The sequence below is a fragment of the Chelonus insularis genome, unplaced genomic scaffold (assembly GCF_013357705.1).
Source record: "Chelonus insularis isolate UGA/USDA-ARS -01 unplaced genomic scaffold, ASM1335770v1 contig_408_pilon, whole genome shotgun sequence".
Lineage (NCBI taxonomy): Eukaryota > Metazoa > Arthropoda > Insecta > Hymenoptera > Braconidae > Chelonus > Chelonus insularis.
The window spans coordinates 101,193-120,088 of NW_023276565.1; the positions used below are offsets into that span (position 1 = coordinate 101,193).

General features: G+C 27.9%; 2 protein-coding genes across 2 annotated transcripts; both read right to left on the reverse strand.

The window, feature by feature from the left end:
* Window positions 1–33: 33 nt before the first annotated feature.
* Window positions 34–2,076, reverse strand: LOC118069446 (deoxyribodipyrimidine photo-lyase). The gene is made up of 4 exons (XM_035087580.1): window positions 1,771–2,076; window positions 1,537–1,663; window positions 1,129–1,460; window positions 34–1,049 (listed from the first exon to the last, which is right to left on the reverse strand). The coding sequence occupies exons 1-4, from the start codon at window positions 1,846–1,848 to the stop codon at window positions 60–62; spliced, it is 1,527 nt and encodes a 508-aa protein (XP_034943471.1). The 5' UTR covers window positions 1,849–2,076; the 3' UTR covers window positions 34–59.
* Window positions 2,077–10,244: 8,168 nt separating this feature from the next.
* Tis11 (Tis11 zinc finger protein) lies at window positions 10,245–16,502 on the reverse strand. The gene is made up of 2 exons (XM_035087581.1): window positions 15,582–16,502; window positions 10,245–12,079 (listed from the first exon to the last, which is right to left on the reverse strand). The coding sequence occupies exons 1-2, from the start codon at window positions 15,636–15,638 to the stop codon at window positions 11,000–11,002; spliced, it is 1,137 nt and encodes a 378-aa protein (XP_034943472.1). The 5' UTR covers window positions 15,639–16,502; the 3' UTR covers window positions 10,245–10,999.
* Between the last annotated feature and the right edge of the window lie 2,394 nt (window positions 16,503–18,896).

Below are 18,896 nucleotides of genomic sequence, written 5' to 3' on the forward strand. Positions count from 1 at the left end.
TATAAAAAAATATTCATTGATTTTTAGTTTCATTATTTTAATTAATTATCGTTTTACTTTTATTTTTTATTTTTCTTAAACATCCCCTCAAGGGTGTTTTGTTTCTTATTAATCACTTTACCATCATACTTTCTCACGAATGCTTTGACGTCAAACTTCCTTTCACACCCCTTATAATTCATGTATCGAATTTTTCCAAATACGTTACGCTCTTGCCATCCCTGATCGTGAACACCACAAATAGACCACATGCATCCTACGTAACCATTGGGATCACGACCATCCATACTGTATTTATCATTGAGATAAATGGCCCACTCCAATGCTTCCTCTGGTGTTTTTGTCCACTCGAGTATTTTTTTTGCCCAATACATTCTCATAAATCCATGTATTTTACCTTCTTTAACTAACTGATTCTGCGCTGCATTCCATAAATCATCATGAGTTTGTGATTTCTCAAATTCATCACGAGTATAAATATAATCCCTCTTATCGTTCCTATGTTTGTTTAGAGATTCTATAGCCCAAGCATTAGTTCCTTCTAATTTATCGTAATTTTTGTTATAAAAACAAAAATTATCGCTTAATTCCCTTCTAATAATAGCTTCTTCCATAAAATTTTCCACTGATTCTTTGAATTTCTTTTTGTGTTCTTGGACTTCAAGAATAACACGTTGGACAGATATCTGTCCAAAGTGAAACCAAGGAGATAAATTACTCAGAGCATCTTCAGTAGGATCATTCCTTTTGGTGTGATATTTTGGTAAACGTTTATTCAAAAAGTTTTCCAGCTCAGCAAGTGCGCCACGGTAACCTGGCTTACACCAATCAACTTTGTCAACTGTGCGATCGATTTCAACATCCCTTATCGCGTTGCTCCAATCAATTGTTGGAATCTTGAAGTCGCTATCATATGGATGTTTTATTAGGGGAGGAAACTCAGTTAAATATTCTTCCAAGTTCATCTTTATTTTTCCTCTGATCGTTCGTGCTCCGTATTCTATTTTATCTGATGTCACCCAGCAAGGAACAAGATTATGCGCATCAACCTTTTGAATTAATGTGAATAATAAAATTTTTTTTTGTTTTACTATTAGCTTATTTTGTTAGATGAATTTTTCAAATTACCTGGCAAATTGGAATTTTTGAACTCGCTAGTTTATTCTTCAAATCATCAACCCAACCCATAGGAACTCTCAATGGAAAGAAATCAACTACCAGAGCTCCCATGTTGTGCTTCTTTATAAGATCATAAACAACAACATTGGGAACTCCATGTAAAAGATGAAAATTTATGTTTAACTCTTTGCAATCGCTTGCAACTTCTTCTAGTGATTCAACAAGAAATTTGTAGTGTCTCAGAGTTGCATCCAGAAATTTGGGCAAAATACAATAACAGACATGGAGAGGTAGCTTATTTTTAAGTGCAAGCTTTTGAGCAAATAAAAATGACCAATTATCTATGAAAAATAAATAATGATATTCAATAAAAAAATAAATAAAATGGAAACTCGACAAACTAAATTCTATTTATACCTTGAACTCGACCATCTCTAAACATCCAATACAAAATTCCTTTGGCATTTACAGGAACCTCATCAACTTTAGACAAAACTCTAACTCGTTGCTTTTTGAATGGAAATTGAAGAATTGAATCAGCAGTCTGTTAGACAAATGTGAATATGTTAATAAAAATAATTAAAATCAATTTTTGATCATACATAGTTGCATGATTAAAATCAGATGATTGAATTTTAAATAAATACTCACTTCCTTTCTTTTGTCAATGAGCTTATCGAATAAACTTGGCATTTTTAATTTTTTTTTCGGGGCTTCGTCTGAATCCATTGTTTACAAAAATATCAAAAAGTAGATTAAAGAGTATTTAACAGGATGATTTCAATAATTAAACAAATGATACTTTCAAATAATATCAATACTGATCGAGACAATTGAAAAAATACTGTAATTATGTTTATTTATCGAGACATATCCAATTAATTGAACAAATTCTAATTTTGAAACAACACGTGAATTTACTGTGTTGAAGAATCCATGTTCAGATCTTTGTCGATGAAGTAGTTTATTAGAAAATAGTTTTACTGACTGTTTTGAACAGGAATTTTTAAGTGGTACACTCGGCGTCATAAATGCCTGGTCTATCGAAAATTTTAATACCATCCGAGCAATTATCGATAGAGTAGTTTTCTTTCAAATAGAGATTCCACATCTAAATTAATTTAGAAAGTTTATGATTAAATACCCTTTTAGATAGTCCCTATAACAATAGACTATCCCCACTAAAAAATTTTTGAACCTTAATTTAAATAATAATAATTATAATTTAAGCTTACCTCTTCAGTCATCACGAAATAATCGTTACCATTAATGTTAGTTTGATTATAATAATTATAAACCTAAGTTTATCGATAATCGCTCGGATAGTATTAAAATTTTCTTAGTTATCTTAACAAATGTACTTTACCAACAATCAATTCTGAATATCAACCGTCGGTAATTTTTCAATTGAAATGCAGTTACTATAGTGTGTTGGCCAAATGTCGCTTGGAGATATTGTTATCGTTCTACAATTTTGATTGGGCTCTTTTGTAATAGTTGTAAATAATTTTTGGTAGTTTTATATCTGTATACAACATTATTAAATTATTATTTATTATGTGATTAAAACAAATTTAGTTATTTCTATCCATTTTTCAATATGGCATCTTACATGTAAGCAGCCATCTTTAAATATGGCACTTCCTTTTTTAAGTATATAATAATAAGAATAGGATTTTCCCGGTTTTTTTTTACGTTTTATTTAATGTTTAAATTGTTTTTCATAATAAATAATGATACATCATAAGCCGTGTAATTATAACCATGTAAGTTTACAAACGTTAATGTCATTGTAAAATTGAAATTACGTGAAATCATTTCGTTCTCTAGCAACGTGTTTTTTACGTTGTAATACAATCAAACATCAACTTTCACTTTTTGTTTCTTCTCCGAATTCTATTGTGGTCATTCCAGAATATATATTTTTGACAGTTCAATGGTTATAAATATATCATTTTTAACTAGGTTTCTTAGGGGTAGTAAAAGTATTTTATCTTGATTTTTAAATTTCTCTTTCACATCAAGATCCATAACAATTTATAGCAAATAACAATTTCAAATAGTGAAATTAAAAAGCAAACAACGTTTATTAAACAATTTTATTTGTTTAACCATAAAAAGGGTGATTATATTGCGTGTACATGTAAAGTTTTGTAACATGGCATCATCGGTGGTGCTGTTATTGTTGTTGAATCTTAAAAGCCAACGTAAGATTGTGTCTTGTAATTAATTATACTTTCACATCGAGTAGACGGTGCTGGCACCGAGTCTTGGGTTTGAAAGTAGCTTTATAAATTGTAATTAGTTAAAAAAAAAAATGTTTATTCCTGGAATAATTGGTTTTTTTCATGTACATTACGTACAACAATAAACAATCAACTTGTACAATGAATTAATTAAATATACTTTAAATAAATCACACGATTAAGTGTATCATGTTATCAAATATGAATAGATAAAGGAACTTTTTCTTTAATTTTCATCATTCACAATATTATGTGTGTTAAATACATTGCATCAATTAAAACGTTTCAAAATATATCCAACATCCGGAATAAATGACAAAACTCTAAATGAAAGTTTACATCCGTGTGTAAAAGTGTAGATTATCTGTAAATACATTTATATATCTATGTATATGCATAGAGTATTGTGTACATAAAGATCTACGGAAGAAATAGAAAGTTTTTTTTTTAATCGTATTTCTATTAGGTCTACCTAATCCTATATTCATTGAGAGTTACTTTCTTTTTCAAAAGAAAATAAACCGGTATATCCAATACTCTTTAAGGCTTTGAAATAGTATGAAGAATGACGTTGATTAACATTAAGTATTTATCTATTTTTTGTATTATGTATTCATTAAATTCAATTGATGGTCCATCATGAATATGAGTTTTCATCAAATAGTCTAATGAATACCTTAAAATTTAAAAGTTTAAAATTCATAAGATGGTTCCATTCAATTTAAAGTTCCATATTATATAAAAGATTTATTTGATATTTAAATGTATGCTTATTTATCATAATCACAAAAATATAGAAGTTGATGAAAATATGTTATCAATACAATTCAACACCAGGAATAAATACAGTAATTTCTTTTTCTAATTACAGTAATTCGAGGATGAGTTTGAATTATTTTGTTTTTTATTTACTTAAAACTAAATGGAGTCATCAATGTAAAGGAATAAAAAAAGCACGAATGGTTTTGGAATGTAATAATTGTGATGATACTGCAGAAGACTCAGTTGATAAATAGATCTAGATAGTGATATTTAATACAATCAATCAATATGGGTCTAGAAGAAGATATGGGTGTAGGTATAGGTATGATGGTATACTTGATAGGTAGAAGCCGAAAAGAGAGAAGGTTTGATGTAGATTTATATTTAATTTCAACGAAACAGAGACAAGTTTTATATTGAATACTTTCGCTAGAGTATGAGTATATAAACGGATGTTTGATCCATCGAAAGTTACATCGTCGAGTAGTAAGTGCCCACTTTCAATTGTAACGGGAGAAATGGCCGGCATGACTTTCCATTTCGAAAGGGGAAAAAACTATAGATTACAGTAATCTTAACTCGCAAGTTATTTCATCATATTTCACCTTAATAATAATCATGAATTCTATCGATGTGTGTTTTTTTAATTATTTATTATGTACACTGTAATGATTAGGTTGATGGTCTGAGTCTGCTTACAGCAACCATTTAGAATAATCGTTCAATAAGATTAAATATTTTTTTAAATTATTTATTTTTATTACTTGAGTAATTCATGGCTTTTTAAGTACTTGTTTATAAACTACATATTGAGGATACGTTATGTAAATTTAATTCATATTTTTAATTAACTAATTATATTTTATTACTCAACAACTATATAACTTACTTTATCAACTAGAAGTTTAATCATTTATTCTATTGTTTCCATGTTTGTCTTTGTTTGAAAAACCAATTTTTGTTTTTTAATATAGAATAGTATTGTGTAAAACTTATTTTGATAGTTGCTCCAAAAAATGAATTTTAAAAAAATTATTACTCCAAAGTTAAAGGCAAAAACGAAAAAAAAGGTTCTTTCTCTAAATTATTTTTATTTGTCGAAACTATTAGTTTATAATGTGTAAAAAGAAGTCATTATTTTTCATTCCATTCATATGAATAATCTCTATAAAAATCAATTTATATTTAAACCCATATTTTATGTGTTTCACAAGGTTATCAAGTTCATTTGGATAATAGAAATAAACTATAAAAAAAATATTAAGACATAAACACGGTGAAATTAATTTAGTGAATTTTCTTCTTTGCTGTTTGTAATAACTCACACTTTACGCCTGCTGTGCATCGATCATTTACCTCAATGAATGATCAGTGATGTATATATGTACTTGGCACGTATGTCGAGTGAATTAGTTGAATGACCCATTGCTCAATGATTTAATTCTTATAAACGATATAAATATATACATATATTGTCTTTATTGTACAAATAAAATAAATAAAAAAAATTGACATGGAAGAATGAGAAAGAAAAAAATAAAGAGAGAGAGAGAGAAAGAAATTAAAAAAAAATAAGAGAATAACTACTAAGATTATCGCGTGATAATAATACGTTTAAAATAACTCGAGGACACGAGTTTGAATATTTACTCAAGGCCTTCCGACATGTGTTTTTAAGAGAAAATAACCAAACTCATTCATACATGAATATTTTATTATTTTGACTATTAATTAGCAAAATTATGTTTAACATTTTTTCTTTTTTTTTTTTTTTATTAAACTCTACTTATATTGACGTTAATATTTATCAAAGTCGATACTGGCTTTCAATAATATATACAATGTCAGTGTAAGAGTTGGATAAAAAAAATCTAATCATTGGAAATTCTCAATCATATATATTTTATCATGTCTTTATCATACTTTTAGACTTTGAGGGGAAATGTAGTCAAGTATGATACATGATTGTTCACCGATTACAATATCTATACAATATATACATAGTATATAATGTGTTATCACAGTTGCACTTATTACTAACAGTATATCTTAGGTTTAAAGTTTTAAGAAATTTATTACAAAGTTTTAAGTATGAACATTTGTTAAATTTATCAGTTATAAAAGTCATCTATTTGAGATTTTAAAATATTTTTACTCCAATTTAGTGAGATTAATTTTATTGAATTATTTTCTTTTTAACTTCCAAATTAGTAGGATGTTAAAAAATTATCATCCTGATTGTAGCTTACTCACAGGAGCTATAAATTTGAATTACCATTCAACCACAAGTAGTAAGAAAAAAAAAAAAAAGCATGATTTCTATAAAATATTCATTACTAAGTTAGCTAGTAGAGTTCATTGAAGTTAATTTAAATACTCGCTTTTGAAGTATGAAAAAAAATCGAAAAATGATTAAAGTTATTAAACGAATAACAAAAAAAAAAACACAGGAAATAATTAAAGCATAAATTAGTATTAATTCTATCTATTTTAACATTGTAATCAAGGATGTGTTTTGGATGATGAGGTCCTGGATGAGTTTTCAATAAAGTTCCAATATCATTGATTAAGTATATATTTATTAGATAATAAATAAAATAATTAAAAAAAAAGAGAGATATTAATAGTAGCAATAATATAAGGCACGCTGAGAATAGAAGGCCTCTTCGGAGAGAGGAATAATATATCGGGAAGGGATCGCGAATGGGGCATCTTTGAGAGAAGACTACACGGGAGGGACTTATATAAGAAAACAAGATGGCAACCGGTTGTCCCTGAGCGCCTCGAGCACCGTTTATTTGCACATTTTTATCTATTTTTCGAATAAGTTGAGTCGACAGAGAGGAGCGAAGAAAAAAGAGAAGGAGAAGTCATCATCAAAGCCTGTTTCTCTTGAGAGAGGATCGAACTCTCATCCTCTATCTCTTGTTATATACCTCTTTTTTATTCTTTTTCTTCAGTCAAACTTTGCTTCTTTTTCTTCTTATTAATTCTCTGCTCTTATGTGTTGACTCATATATATTTATGATTATGGTAAAAAGAACTTGCGTGATTAAAAACATTTTTCAACATACATTTTCGGTTAGATTTTCATACTCAAGTTGATTATTTAAGCCTTGGTCCAATTATTACTTTCATTTTTCAATAACAATCCTCTTTTTTGTTTTTTTTTTTTTATTTTAAATTCTTCGTTGAAGGGTAAATTGTAATATTTATATTATTAATTGATTGTTTTAATGATTATTAACAATTTATAATGTTAGAAATAATTTTTATAATAAACTTTTATTTTATTAAAGAAATAATAGATTTAATTTATACACTTGTGATGTTATAGATGGAAATACAATGAAAGAAAAACATAATAGTAATTTAATTTAAATGGATTCTTTATTTTTTTCTTTTATTAATATTTTTCACAATGCGTCAATTTTCCTCGTACAAATAATTGATTTTGTTTAACAGTCAGATTTATTTTATGCCTCATCTATATAAAACGTTAAATTGTTTCTTATAAATTTTTTTATGGTCCCATTGTAAGTTCAACGAAAATCGTCTTGAAGTCATTTTTACTCCAATTTATTTATTAATATAATAGAAAAAAATATGTATATATATATATATAAATGAATGCAATATAAAAAAAAAAAAACTTTCAAGTATAAACAAGAAGATAAAGTAATTTGTAATTAATTAATTTTAATGATTCAAGTAATTTTCGTTGGCCTATCAATTGACTCCCATATAAAAATGAAAAATTTATGAATTATTTTATTGGAAGGAATTTTAATAAATTAATTTCTTATCATTTTGGGATAATGGTTAAATTGAAATTATAAGGATAAATTTTCATTTTTTTTACGATTTAAATATTTATTACATTAAAAAGTTAAATTTGATTTTTTTTCTATATAGTATTAACAATATAAATAATAGAAAAAAAAAAAAATAAATGCGTATTTGAAACAGAAAATAACTTGTTTATGTTATAACAACAATCTCTAACTTAATTTATTTACTTGTAAATATTTGGATAATGAAAAAAGAGCAAATATTCAATTTTAAACACAGTATTTTATTTTTATTAATCACTTTGAGAGCCAAGAGATCGACCTTTGTTTATTTTATTCGTTAATATCAATATATAAACGCATTACAAATTTAACATTGTGTATAATTTTATTAATTTATTTTTATTTTATCATTAATGAAGAAAAACGCAGTATAAAATATTATATAAATATATTATAAATATGGTTGAAAAAATAAATATATTAAATTAAAAAAGTTAAACATAAACTTAAAATATATGATTTTTCTTAATATTATAATTATTGTGATCAAGTCTATATTGTGGAAAATTACAATAAGAAGGATTCAGAGATATTCATAAAATATATTAATCTTTTTTTTATTTTTTTTTATTATTTTAACCAGTTTAACTATTATTTTAATGAAAAATGAAATGAATTGATATCATTATAAATGCTGTCTTTAAATATATAGCTACATATGTTTGTATTATTAAATATATTTTTCATTACTCCAATGATCCTTCTTATCATTTCATTGTCCACACCAAGAGATCCTAGACATCAATTATATTTGAATAATTTAACTGATTATTTTTTTTTTTTTTGACTGTATGGAAACTTAATTCAGAAAGAAAAAGTTGAATAAAAAATTGCCATTCATCTCTCTCTTGCACTTTGCTCGTTTACATTATTATTTATAAAATAGAATAATAAAATAACGTTTCAACTATTGAAAGGCACTTGTTTATTTTCATTTGTGCAGCTCATCACATTGTTTCAATATAATATAATAATAATAATAATATTAATAAATTACATAATTTAAGTGTAAAATAGAGAGATGAAAGACGTGCATAAGAGAAACAAGTACTGGAAAATAGCATATACATGTGTGGAGTATTAATAAAATATTATAAATCGTACAAAATTAAATAATTGATAAATAGATGTATTCTAAATTCGATATTTAATTTAATAATAATAATAATAATAATAATAATAATAATTTACGGCGCGATCATTTTATTGTCATATATAGTATTATTATGAACATATATAACTCCGATAGAGAAGGGCGTTTTTATTGGTGAGCGCTTTTTTCTCTATATAATAATATAATAATCATTATAATGATTATAATCATTACTAAAAATAATAAACTTATGTTTTATTTTAGAAATAAAAAATAATCAATAGATAAAAGCAAACGACCGGATATGAATTAAATTCAATTAATTTATAATCAATTTCGATGAACATAATGTAGCATTATAACAAAAAAATTATCCATTTATTGGGCCATTATTTTTTTTATTAATTAATTGTCGGGGCTATTTTATTTGAAAGCAATCACATTATATGGCTTTTTTCAACTAAAATTAAAAACAAAAAACATTAACACCTACGATATATAAACTTGTATAACGTAATTTAAATATAATAAGAATAATATAATATAATATAATAATATATAATAAAATACGAAAAATTACTTGACACTGAAAAGCCCCTATGAGGTAATTCCTTAAGTTTTCATTCCATGGTATAAATTTATGAATGCATATACACAAAATAATAATAATAATAATAATAATATAATAATAAACGAAATTAATAATATTTTATAAAGTATAAATTAAACAAAAAATTCTCTCCGTTTTTTCTTTTTTTATCTTTCGCTTCAATTGAGGATTATATACAAAAAAATTTTAGCAATTATCATCCACTCTTATTATTGAAATAGTACTTTTTTTTTTTTTCATTGTTATAACGCATTTTTCATTCTTTCATCTCATTAATTTTTTATATAAATAACTCATGATAATAGAATGCTTGTAAATAGTAAAATACTTCTATTGCAAATAATTACATATCACATTTCTGTTTGTAGCATTTTTTCTTCTTTTTTTTTTTTTGTTTTTTATATTTTAAAAATTTTTTTTTTATTTTTTTTACGGAGAGGACAACGAAATGAGCAACTCTTGAATTAACATTTATAGAGTTTTCCTGCTCTTTATCATTTACCTTTCGCTCTTTATTATTATAAACATATATAAATAATTTTCTTTTAACTTTATGCGTGTTTGATTTAGTATCGAGTGATCAATCTATAAGAAAAAAAAAAATTTTTACACGCCAATTATGTGTTATTATTATGAAGCATTTTGAGTTGTGTTCTGATCACATTCATTATCACTTAAACAAAACATTGGAAGACAATCACCATTCATTTTCTTAATCATTTAAAGATTAATATATTTATCTAGAATCGTACTGCATGCTTAATGTTCTAGTTAAGGAATTCCTCTGAAACTTTTTCCAATAATCGAAATATAAAAACTGCGCAAGCACAGATGTCCGAATATAGCAAAAGATTCATAATAAAAAAAAATTCTCCAACTAGAACAATGATTTTTAAATCATTTCTGTGTCATCTATTTTGTCTTGTAGCACAGTTTTTTTTTTTCTTTTCTTTTTCATCGTGAAAAAACAATCGTAAATAATTAATTAATCGATTAATAAAATAATTAAATAAAAATATGCTACAGAAAATATTTAAATAGTCAATGCGCTGTAGAAACGTAGAAAAGTAAAAGTGAAATAATATGTATTATATATATATTGTCTATTTTAAGACAACAAGATTTATATCATAACTGATAAATAAGTCCAAGTAAAAATTGCAATGTTAATTTACTTGGTCATGATAATCATTAGATTAGATCATCATCGAAATGACGAGAAAGTATGAAAGTAGTAAAAGAGAAGTATTAGACAGAGTAAAGAAAGGAATTTAAAAAAAAAAAAAACATAAATGAAAGAGAAAATGGTCGTAAATTACATCTTGAGATTATCGATATCACCAATGATACTGCTAATTCTATTGAAGACTGGAAGCCTGGACTCAGTGTTTGGAGACAATGGAGATGGAGTTCTCGGCATGAGATCATCAGAAATTTGGTTGGCAATGCTTGGTGGACTTGGACTGTGCCTCGTTGCAAGAAGTCCAAAATCTTGACCAAAACTAAAGGCAGTAGAAGCTGGATTATTACCACAGTCATCACTGAAGAAGCTAACCATCGAATTAGTGGGAGACTGGCTGAGGCTTGAAGAAGGTGATACAGACTCAGCATTGCTTCCAAGTGAAAATGTTGGACTGAGGTTAAGAGGCTTTGGTCGTGCAGCACCAATCACAGAGTTAGTTTGATGATGATGAGAGTGTAAATTATTTTGCTGCTGTTGATGATGATGGTGGTGGGTACTTGGCAGATTGAGTGAACTGGTTCTGAACAATGGTGGATTGTTACCAGTGAACGCAGTCTGGTGAGTACCTATGCTCAAAGAATTGGTTCTCAACAGTGGCGATTGCGTATTATTTACTGCTGCATTGGGTATAGTCTGTGGTGTAGTAGCTATTTGTTCCAATAAGGAAATGGTATTGACGTTGAGGTTAGCTGCTGCTGCTGCTGCCGCTGCGCTTACATTTAATAGTGGACTTAGTCCTACAATATTAGGCTGTGCACTACCTAATTGTGCGCTAACTTTTTGATTATGAATTCTAGCTTCCTCAAAATTATGAATGAAATGACAGCGTGGGCCGTATGGACAGAAGCCAATTGTATGAAAAGTGCGACAGAGTTCTGTCTTATACTTAGGATGACGTGTCAAATTACGTAGCTCACTGTAGCCATGAGCAAATTGACATTTGTCACCATATTTGCAAGAACCAGACTCTTCGAATGGACGACAAAGTTCGGTCTTATAGCGGGACGTTGGTTCACTCACGCTACGGTCCAACTTGCGGTGTTGTTCGATCAGTGTTACAAGTGATGTGTAGCTGCGTCGAAGAGGTGCATGACCTCCTGTTGTATGAGTCGTTGGCATTGGTTCCTTCGACTTGGATTGTGTTCCAGCATTCTGTAATCAGATTTAAGAATATTTAATACATCAATCTACTACATTTAAATGCTCTTTTCTTAAGCCTAATGTGTACCTATCTCTTGTAGTTGTCTTTATTTTGACATTGAAAGTGAAAAAAAAAGCTTTTGGAGGTTTTAAAAATTATAAAGGGAAGAAAAGCGTTCACCCTCATCTAGATTCTATACGGATCCAGGGGGTTTGACTATCATTCAACAGGTATAGACATTGACAAAAAAGGTGAATAAGGGTCTTAGAGGATTTTTTTTTTATCTTTTCAATCTGTATAGTCTTCTCCCTAGTGAATAGTGAGCTGGGTACTCATAAATTCTTATGGTTTTTAGGTTTTGTGAATTCAAAGACCTTTTTCTACGTCTCATGCCAATTTTTACGACATTTTTCAATGCTTATATCATTATTTTACTACGGAACACTTAAATTTGGATACTGATACCATTTCTTTGTCTTCAAATTTTACGGTTATAATTAAGGAAATCCAGACCTTACGTAAGGGCCATTTGACCATTTTAACCTTCATTTATATTCTAGGGCTAAACTATCTATGTCAGGGCTAAGTAAATTATGATTATAAAATACTTAACCTATCTCAATTAAACATATTTATAAACAATTTTTTAAAAAAAATTCTAAAGCTTCAAGTTTACTATTATAATCTCAAAGATAGACTTATTCTGATATCTGAAATGTTTTCATAAAAATTTCAAACACTCTAGAATAAGTGCACTATTGATGTAATGACATAAAAGTATTTAAACACTAAAATTCTTCAACCTTTAAAGAATTTCCAATTCGGAATAATGATTGAGAAAATTGTGTAATTTGTATAAAAGTGAATAAATAATTAAAGTGATTGTGTGAATGGTCAGAAAAGTATTAACTTTCTCTTTCTTCAAGCTGAAGGTCAAAAGTAGTTTGTAACTGTTAAACAACTTTCAACTGACTAAATAAAGTGGACATACATCCAACATATACATGAAATGGAGAAAACGTTACGACGGGCATGAAATCAAACAGTAATAGTTTTAATTCTTTCTATACATTGTATATATAATATACATACTAATACCATACAGTTGGGACGATTGAGAGGTGGATTATGTTGCGTAATTTACCCGTAATTCTGTAGTTAACCGTATATGTATAGAAGAGTATATATGTATACTCATCCTATTAGCCATTCACTCGAATTGACCTTCTAAAAGGTAGTATACAACCTGCACCTATCTCCTATTACCGTTATTATTTATTTCACATGATTATTGCTATTTATTTATATCTATTGATGACTCATCTGATGATTATTAAAATATTTAAACGTAATTGATGATTAAATATAAATATATAGCTTGGATATAATTATCATGGCGGTTTCGCGCGTTTTTTTTTTTTATCGCCATATTGAAAGTTGCTAATATTTTAGCTAATCAGCAACGTGGAATAACGGAAACCCGAGAGGAAAAGAGGAAAGATAAAATAATAAAATGTAAACTTTAAATTTAGATGATGATGATGATGATGTTTCGAAGAATTTAGTGGTTGACGTTTTTTTTTTCCCAGTCATATCCTTAATACATATATTTATATCTGATTGTAATCAATAAGTGGAAACACATTTAGTATCAATGTTTTTATTTGGAGTAATTATTATTGATTACTGTGAAGAACTAAAATATTTGATGAATTAGTTATGGTTAAACGTTAATGAAGTTTATTGTTAAATAAAATAAAAAAATTATAACTAAAATGACATTATTTTGAAAAGAATAGTTTATTAAAAAAATGGAGGTTATCAGAGTACGATTAATAACGATATAAATAGTGGATTAAATTTTTTTTTGCTTATATTTTCATTTAATTGGATTGCTGATGTGAATCCTAGCCAATTGAGTTAATGACATATAAAGTATAACTCGGGGAGAATAATATCGGTCGAACAAAAGTCAACAGACCGTAATAGCTATTAGGTTTCCCTTTCCGGAGCAAAAGACCGTGACCAGCCCTTTCGCATGAGTTTATTTTACATTTTAACTCATCGTATTCACTGTATGCTTTTGTTATTCAACTCTACTACAAACTCAACAACTTAAACCTGTTGATAGCAACGATAAATATTTAACAAGCCAAGTCTTGTTATTTTTAAGTAATTGCATGACTAACTAACAGTTTTTAAATTGTTTCCGATTATATTACCGCACGGTTTACAGAAAAGTTGCTTTGAAAATCCTACCAAGTTGTGGATTGTTGTGTATACCGTGTTCTCGGTAGCCTAACGTTCGTCCCACGTCCCTCCTTCTTTTTTTTTTCTTTGTGAGACTCGTTTCAGTTGAAAAATACATACTGAATATACACCCAGATGGTAAATAATGTCGAGAGCAAAATAGAAAGATCGAACCACCACACACAAGGTGGAGGAGTTGGCCTGGCCCTTATGTGTCAGGTTTCTTTACAGGAATATGGGAAAATTTTTTACATCTTTAACCTTCATATGTTTTTATATGTGTGTAGATGATGATGATGTTTCAACCGTGAATAGTCCACAAATTTTTTGAGTACACAGAGCGTGCAGTACACGTGCAAGATTATATGGAGGGAAGAGGAATTCCATGACAATGAATCCGGTTATGAGGGGTGTTAAATTATATTCCTCCCCTGTATATACTTCACCCTTGAACGAAAATCAACGCAACAGGTTTCCAACGTATCCGTGGGTAAGTCATGTTTAACCTTTTTTTTTCCAACTTATTGACAAGTACTTTTTGATCTAAATACTTTTTAATGACACCAAAGAAAAAAGAGAAACAGGTTATGAAATCGTCATATTCATTTCAGGTTTTTCATTAATAAATTACAAATTTTCATATTGGAGTATGTGTTGTTTATAAACACACACTTGAAAGATATCTCATAGATTTTTTTTTTACATTACTTATTATTGTTATTAAATGAACAAATAAATTCACTTGCAATTAGTGAGTTTGAATTAATTGAAAGTAGTAATTTATAACAATGCTCGTTGCTCTGTGACATAGGTCATGACTGAATATCATTGAAATGAATTTAATTTATTTTTGTCTCAAAAAAAAAAAATGAGCAAAGTAAATTGAAGTGAATATAGTATAGGTTAGGATGTGAGTACTAATTATTAATAAAGAGTGATGCAAATGGTGGTAGAGAATAATTAAAATTATTTGGGTACGAATAAAAGAGAAGAATTTCACTTTAAGCCGACGGTCGGGAGAAACTATTGAGACTATGAAAAGAGAGTGTTGGTTGAACGCTATAGGTTAAATTTCCCAAGGTGAAAGAGAGTCCAATCTTTATTTTCACTCTCATCATTTTTTATTGATGAATAATTTAGTTACTTTTTTTTTTTTAAATCATTATTATTATAATCTTTTAAAAACTACATTTAATTTAATAGAAATCATCAATAAGTCTAGAGTGACGGATTTCTATAAAAGAATTTCTAAATAATTCTTACCTTAAAAAGATGTTCATTACAGTCGAACATTGGTGTGCTCATAACAGCAGTAGACATGTTGATAATCGATTATTATTAATAATTTACTTGAATGAAAATTCTTTTTTTTTTTATTTACGCACAATTACACTCCAACAACTTTCCTTTGTGAAACCGCGTCAACTGATTCAGTATATAATACTTAGAGTCTACAGATCCAGCCAGCTTCTTCTTCTTTGGCTCGTTTCTCCTCTCACAATTTTCACTTCTTTGTGTATTGTGTTATATATCTCTCTTTTTTTTTTGTTCGTTTGTGTCTGTATTTTCACTTTTCTCCTTTGTTATTATTATTATTATTATTACGACTACTGCTTGGTCGATACTATTAATTCACTATTTCAATAAAAAAATACTACGATGATTTTCAATAAAATTATATCGTTACTTAATGATTTTATTACAACAATAATAACTCTTTGTCAACACAAAAAAACTGCCACTCTCCAAAAAAATTGTCGACGTTATAACAGTAGGTTAGCATTTGTGTTCATTACTTTGTATGATGTTTATTACGAAATAACGCATTTATAATTGTGTGTATATGAGCAGCAGTGATTGCTTCAATTTTATTTGAAACAATAAAGTCGAAACAGCATAAATGTTGAGCACTTTAGATGTAATAATTATTATACTAGGGACTTTTCAAGTAACAGTAAATAATAAACTTGATAAAATATGGAATATTGTTAAATATATGCAACTGTTAAGTTTCTCTTCTTCCACTTTTCAAGGTTTGATTTAGTTTGCTTTTACGTGTTCTACGATTCTATAACGCAAAACTAAAAGAAGCAACTTACAAAGCGCCCGAAAGCTGACTGATTGATTGTGTGGATTGTGCACGCCACCGACGCTTTGCAAGGGTTCAGCTCCAAGAATATGCGTAAGGCGGCGCTAAAGTTTCAACCAATGGTGGACTTCAAACCAAGACCTGGGTTGCCCCCACTAAAATACAGTGCCGTCGTTCGCAGTCTGCGTAACCAGTTGGTTAGTTCTTTCTTCAAGCAGTGTAGTCTTGAAGCAATCTTATTCCTCTTTGAATTTACCCTCTCTACTTCTCCAAAACGTTCTCTTCCTCCTCGACCCTCTTGATCGGCCCCCTGCTCGACTCCTCACAATGTCTCGTTCATAAACTTGGCAACACTGCCACTAAGATCTCGCCTTGTTGTTAGATCTTGCGAAAAGCTTTTGCAAACTCTTCGTATATAACACACCACATTTTATTTATTCAATTTTTTTCGTTAATATTTTAGCTGGGGACACTTTGGACGCAGCTGAATGCTGATGATTGACAGTACAGCTAAGACAATTGAATTTAATATCAATTTATATTACGATCTGTTTTAAATATAATATTATGATTCTTTCTTATGTATGGTATTGAAATGATAATTAATTTATTTTAATTGGCATAATCTTTAGAATCTTTAATTTATAAGTAACGTGAAAAATGATATGTATTTGAATTCAAACAAATTGTTTAGTAGTTGTGTGGAATATTCATTAAGAAGATTAGTCTCTCTTTTGATGAGAATGATATAAGGATAAAAAATTGCTGAACAATTCATTGCAAGTGAATTTAATACATGTTAAGAAAAAATGTATGGGTGTACAGATACTGGACAATGTTTAGTCATTTTTCTTTCTTGGAGCGAATCTCAATAAGAGCTTGGGTATGTAGGTATTACATATGTGTAAATGCATGTGGTGACTTAAAGCCAAGTAAAGTGAGCATGAATGAAGTCTGTAGACTTCTATTATTCACGCGGCACATACACATTAGAGATGGAGTTATTACTAAACATATATGTATATAACACCATCTTGTAAATAGTGCAATGAGAAAAAAATTTATTGTGAAAAAGTAACATTTTTTCACTAATGAAATCAAAATTTAAAATAGTTTTAATTGATGAAATAGTTTTTTATTCGGTTATTTTAGTGTTTCATTGAATAAATTATTTATAATTAAGATCGATGGTGTTGTAGTGTTTTATTGCAATGCACTTAAAGTGTTTAAGAAGTGACCACAATGTTAATGAAATAGGTGACGTTATTTTTAAACACTTTGAGTGCATTGAAAAAAAAATACTTTCAAATTTAAAATAATTGCACTTTAAATCTAAGTGCACTGTAAATCCCAGTTTTCCAAAATGCATTATTTTAATGCGGATAAGTGTGTTAAATATGACGTCACCCTTTTTATTAAAATTGTAGTCACTTTTAGCGCAGATCTAAGTGTGTAAATACTTTTAACACGCTAAGCCTCTTCAATGTTAAATGCCGTAAACAAACTATAGATTTTTTACACACTACGAAACGTGTAACAAATGTCGACAAATTATGTATAGTTTGTTTATGGACATTTTACATTGAACACACTTTATACATGTTATTTTAACACATTTATTAAATCTTGGGATTTGTAGTGTATTATTGTATAGTAAAAACACTAAAAGAGTAGAATTGGAGGTTATACAGGGAAATTATTTTTATAATTACCTATATAATAATTTCTGATTAATAATAGTTTAAAATAACTTGGAATAAATAATTTCCCGTATAACCTCAAATTTTACTTTTCCAGTGTTTTGAATATAGACCAAAATGCTACAGTTTGTTTATGGTATTCAACATTATAAACACTCAAGTGTGTTATTATTACACACTTTAAGTGTATTATTACTAAAAACTGGAATTTTTCTAGCAAAATTTGGTTAAATTCAATAAAACATTCAATTGCGAATATTTTAAATTCTTTTTATTGATTAAATGACCATCTTTTCATACAAAGAAAATTCTTTTCTTAGTATAAGGAAACAACAATAAAAAATAACCTTTAATCTTGTACATTATGAATAATCTTCTTTCCAATTAAACAAATATTTGAAAAGTTATTCTTTTATTCTAAAAAAAAAAGATGTACAATAAATTCTACAAATAAAAAATGTATTTAATAGTGAATAGAAATGGTATTTAAATAGAAAAAAGTGTCAATTTTGTATAATAAACTAAATAAATCATCCTTATAAAAGTTGGGAGATTGCGCCCTTGCATGAGAACAACTGATACCCTCATATACCCGTATAGTATCACATGAATAAAATGCTACCATTACTATTATTATTATCATTCAACATATATTATCTGACACTGTGTGTATATATCAACAGGCGAGCCTACACTCGGTCACGTGTACTAAAAAAGATAACTTGAACAGAACAAAACTGTTTTTGTTATAGTTCACCATTGATTATATTCTCCAGTCTTAAATTATTT

Excerpts from the sequence above, each read along its gene's own strand:
- Tis11 (XM_035087581.1), bottom strand. The coding sequence starts at position 15,638 with ATGTCTACTGCTGTTATGAGCACACCAATGTTCGACTGTAATGAACAT. Across the intron at positions 12,080-15,581 it reads GTAATGAACATCTTTTTAAG|AATGCTGGAACACAATCCAA; the intron begins GTAAGAATTATT and ends ATCTGATTACAG.
- LOC118069446 (XM_035087580.1), bottom strand. The coding sequence starts at position 1,848 with ATGGATTCAGACGAAGCCCCGAAAAAAAAATTAAAAATGCCAAGTTTA. Across the intron at positions 1,664-1,770 it reads TCATTGACAAAAGAAAGGAA|ACTGCTGATTCAATTCTTCA; the intron begins GTGAGTATTTAT and ends TTTGTCTAACAG. Across the intron at positions 1,050-1,128 it reads CAAAAATTCCAATTTGCCAG|GTTGATGCGCATAATCTTGT; the intron begins GTAATTTGAAAA and ends TTAATTCAAAAG.